This window comes from Odontomachus brunneus, unplaced genomic scaffold (genome assembly GCF_010583005.1).
Source record: "Odontomachus brunneus isolate Ranch 3 - 2012 unplaced genomic scaffold, Obru_v1 Obru_scaffold_143, whole genome shotgun sequence".
NCBI lineage: Eukaryota > Metazoa > Arthropoda > Insecta > Hymenoptera > Formicidae > Odontomachus > Odontomachus brunneus.
In genome coordinates, this window is record NW_022639593.1 from 655,491 (window position 1) to 659,459 (window position 3,969).

Here is a 3,969-nt window from a genome sequence, read left to right on the forward strand (position 1 = left end):
ATATATATATATATATATATATATTCAAGAGGATATATACAGGATGATACCAAACAAGGTGGCCAAACTTCGTTACCGTATTTTACTCTTCTTTAGGTCTTAAATGTTGGTTAAGTCTTAAAATAGTCTTAAACAAGACGACTTTTAGACGTTATATTGTTGTGTGGGATATTATAGAAAAGCAGAATTTCTTCTATAAAAAGAAAGTAATAATAAGTGTATCAAACTAATGTTCTGGAAGATTTGTCATTTAAATATTAAAACTATAAAATTATTAATAAATTTACACATTTATAATATCATTTGATATTGTACCTGTTAGAATTTTCATTGATGGTTCATCACCGCCATAATCCATCGGTAAAATAGATTTTGGTATAGCTTCATATAGTGATTCTATGCCGGATTCAGAAACATGTATCTAAAAATGTCATCGTTGATCAAAACTTCTCAATTTTATTTGAAAATTACGAGTCTTTTTGTTTTACCAAATACGAAACAAAATGAAAATTATACAATAAATGTGAATTAAATTTTTACAATATTATTTTATACATACTCTGTTAAAAAGTTTTGCTTTCAAAGTCATTTTAAGTACCGATAGAAGGCGCCCAATAAAACTTGGCGCGTTTATCATATAAATTGCTTTGAATCTGAAACCGTATGCCTCCTGAATAATAAATTAAAAATTAATTTGGGCATGATATTATATCAGGTATTTCTAAATAAGTACAAAATATTTTGGAAAACAGTCCTCTCTCCTTGTCGAAAATTAAAGGTCTTTCACATATATTCTATATTTCTTTCTAAAGACTTATATTCTTATAAAGGGGAAGGTAAAAATTAGGTTTTTATTTTTTTCTTCAATGTTGGGAGAGTAAGAAATTTGAAACTTGATGGGCGTTTTTACTAGTACAAAAACTACTTATTATTTTTTTAAATTATCCCGTATTATTATAAGCGAATAAAACCAACAAGTCCTATCTAATTTTTTATTAGTAGTTTTTAACGGGTCGAAATGCGTTAAAAAACTTAAGTCCTTTAGAAATTTCGTATTTGTTTTATTTTTTCGTGAAAACAATAGAGAGTTTTCATGTAAAAGAATAAATTGCATTATCATGCACAACACAAGGGTTATTCAGTAAATTACATTTTTAACGCAAAGTGAGTTTCCAATTTAACAACTACTTACTAAACATTTTTAAATTCATTAAAAATATAATTTGTTGTGTATAACCATATTATGCATAATAATGCATAATGTATATAATAATAATAATTCAATTTTTTCTCTTGAATACTTAGTTTTACGAAAAAGATAAAACAAATAAGAAAGTTGCTAAAGAAATCTTTAGATATACTTTCTTTCTCTAAAGAAGCTTTCTCTCTCTAAAGTATATTTTTAGATGACCACATTCTAACTCGTTAAAAAGTTCTAATAAGAAATTGAATAAAGCGGTTATTAGTTACATCCTTTTTTATAACACTACGGGAGGATTAAAAAATATTTATATGTAATCTTTTTATTCTAGTAAAAAACGTTCACTAAATTTTATTTTTTTAAGTTTTACACTTGGAAAAGATAAGAACCTAATTTTTATTGCCTCTTTCTTCAGAGGAGTTTTCTTCAGGAAGCGATAAGGAGTATGTGTTTATATAAAAGATCCTTCTTAATTTTCGGCAAAGAAAGAGGATTATCTCCTAAAGTTTTTTGCATTTAATTAGAAACATCGTGTATAGTATATATATGGGACACAATTATATACCAGACAGAGGTCACATTTTTTTAATGTACTTGGTGTGTACTTCAACATATGACCTAAAGTAAGATGTTTACAATCCCAAATAATAAGTTCATTATTAACTGTGTCTTCTTCTGCACGTACGTCCGTTATCATGAAAAGATACCTGTAAAATTAGAAAAATTATTTTTGAAAAAAATCGTCGTTATGGAGAAACTATCGTCGTCTCTATGTAATTTTATATGATAATTACGTTAGGGTAAATATAGCACCGTGAGAACAATAAACAAGTCAAAATGATGTTAATTTGATATTATGCTGACTAAATTAATGTCATTTTTTAGTCATAATTATAATCTCGATTTCAAATTACTTAAAAATCTACAGCACCTATTTATTAAAATTTTTAGTCACGAAGTCACAGGGGACGGAGTCAATTCGTTCTTTCCAATTCAACATTTTTATTTATTCTGCTAATTATCTTCTTTCAGCACTGAGTTAATCTTTCCTACCCCCTTTCCTCACTGTCCCTTTTCACGGGTTTAATTAACATGGTTTCTTTTCATTCTTCACCGAATGCGTAATTACCTTGGATTTGAATATCTGACGTAATCATTCGGAAGGTAACAGTTGCCGATAATATTCACGCATCGCACGTAAAAACAATCGTCATTCTATTGATTAAGACGCATTTGTAATTTTTGTGTATACTTGTACGCAGTATGCGCACGCGTACGTGCGTATGCTGTGTGTGAGAGTGTATCATTATAATGTGTGACTAATTACTTAAAAAATAACTTTATATTAATTTCTTTTTATTATCTTTCTGGTTTTCAGAAAATATTATGTTTGTTTCTCGGTTGTACATACCAGGTCTGTAAATATGAAACCGGAATTTACCCATAGATGGTCCTAGCTGTCAATGTAGTTACCGTCAAACCGCCTCATTGGCGCCATTTCCTTGTTGACATTTCTGACAAAGATTTTCAACTCACAACAATACAAGTTTCATACAACATCATAGTTTGTAATAACGTTGAACATGTCGAATTTTGTGCCTGGAAACTACGATTTGCGGACAGCATTGATTTTCTGTTACCATTTGAAGAAAACTGCTGCAGAATTACATCGAATGCTTGTCGAAGCTTACGGTGAGCATGCTCTTGGTAAATCACAGTGCTTTCAGTGGTTTAAAAAATTCAAAAGTGGCGATTTTGACGTGAGAAACGAAGAACGAGGAAGACCATCGAAAAAGTTTGAAGACAGCGAATTGCAAGCATTGTTGGATGAGGATGACACTCAAATGCAACAATAACTCGCGGATCAATTAAATGTGACACGAGAAGCCGTCTCCATACGTGTGAAATCCATGGGAAAGATCCAGAAGATGGAAAAATGGGTTCCACATGAATTGAATGAAAGACAGCAGGAAAACCGAAAAACCACTTGCGAAATGCTGCTCACCAGGTACAAAAGAAAGTCATTTTTCCATCGAATTGTGACTGGCGATGAAAAGTGGATATATTTTGAGAATCCTAAGCGTAAAAGATCATGGGTAACTCCAGGCGAACCATCGACATCGACTGCAAACCCAAATCGCTATGGACGAAAGACAATGCTCTGTGTTTGGTGGGATCAGAAGAGTGTGATCTACAGAGTTGGGAAGTAACGCGTTATTTGTAACGACGTTACTATTTCGTTACTTTTTTTTGGTAACGATTTAGTAACGCCGTTATTTTTTTGTATCAGTAACAAAAAAGTAACAACATTACATTTTCTGTAATAACGAGTAACGAAATTCATCGTTACTTGTATCGCTACTTTTTTACTATAGTGACTTCTGTACACAGAACGCGGCAACGCTTGTCACGCGACGAAAGTTTGCACACGATAAACAATTAATGTGCTGCTTTCCGTAAAGCCCATTCTACAATAAGCAATAAATCTTAAGTCATAATAAAATTGACCAATTATAGTCGACTATTAGAAGAATAATCTACTGTAATTAGTCAATTTTATTGCGATTTAAAACTTATTGCTTATTGTAGAAAGCCTCTCAAACGTAGTCTAGAATAAGAACTTAAGCCATAAAATTTAAATTTTAAGCTCTAAGCCGTAAGAAATTGACTAGTCAATTATTTTTCTTATAATTGACTGTGATTGATCAACTTCTTACGGCTTAGGACTTAAAGCTTAAATTTTATGGCTTAAGTTCTCATTGTAGACC

At 30.9% G+C, this 3,969-nt stretch overlaps 1 protein-coding gene across 9 annotated transcripts in view; it reads right to left on the reverse strand.

The window, feature by feature from the left end:
- Positions 1-3,969, reverse strand: part of LOC116850353 (retinol-binding protein pinta-like) — a 74,559-nt gene that overhangs the window by 15,468 nt on the left and 55,122 nt on the right. For all 9 annotated transcript variants that reach the window (XR_004379319.1, XM_032828555.1, XM_032828552.1 and 6 more), the window contains 3 exons: positions 1,767-1,908; positions 560-670; positions 316-421 (listed from right to left, as the gene is read on the reverse strand). Coding sequence is in view for 8 of the 9 variants with exons in the window: in XM_032828555.1 (XP_032684446.1) it covers positions 316-421; positions 560-670; positions 1,767-1,908 (359 nt within the window). In the remaining variant the exon portion in view is untranslated. The remainder of the gene's footprint in view (positions 1-315; positions 422-559; positions 671-1,766; positions 1,909-3,969) is intronic.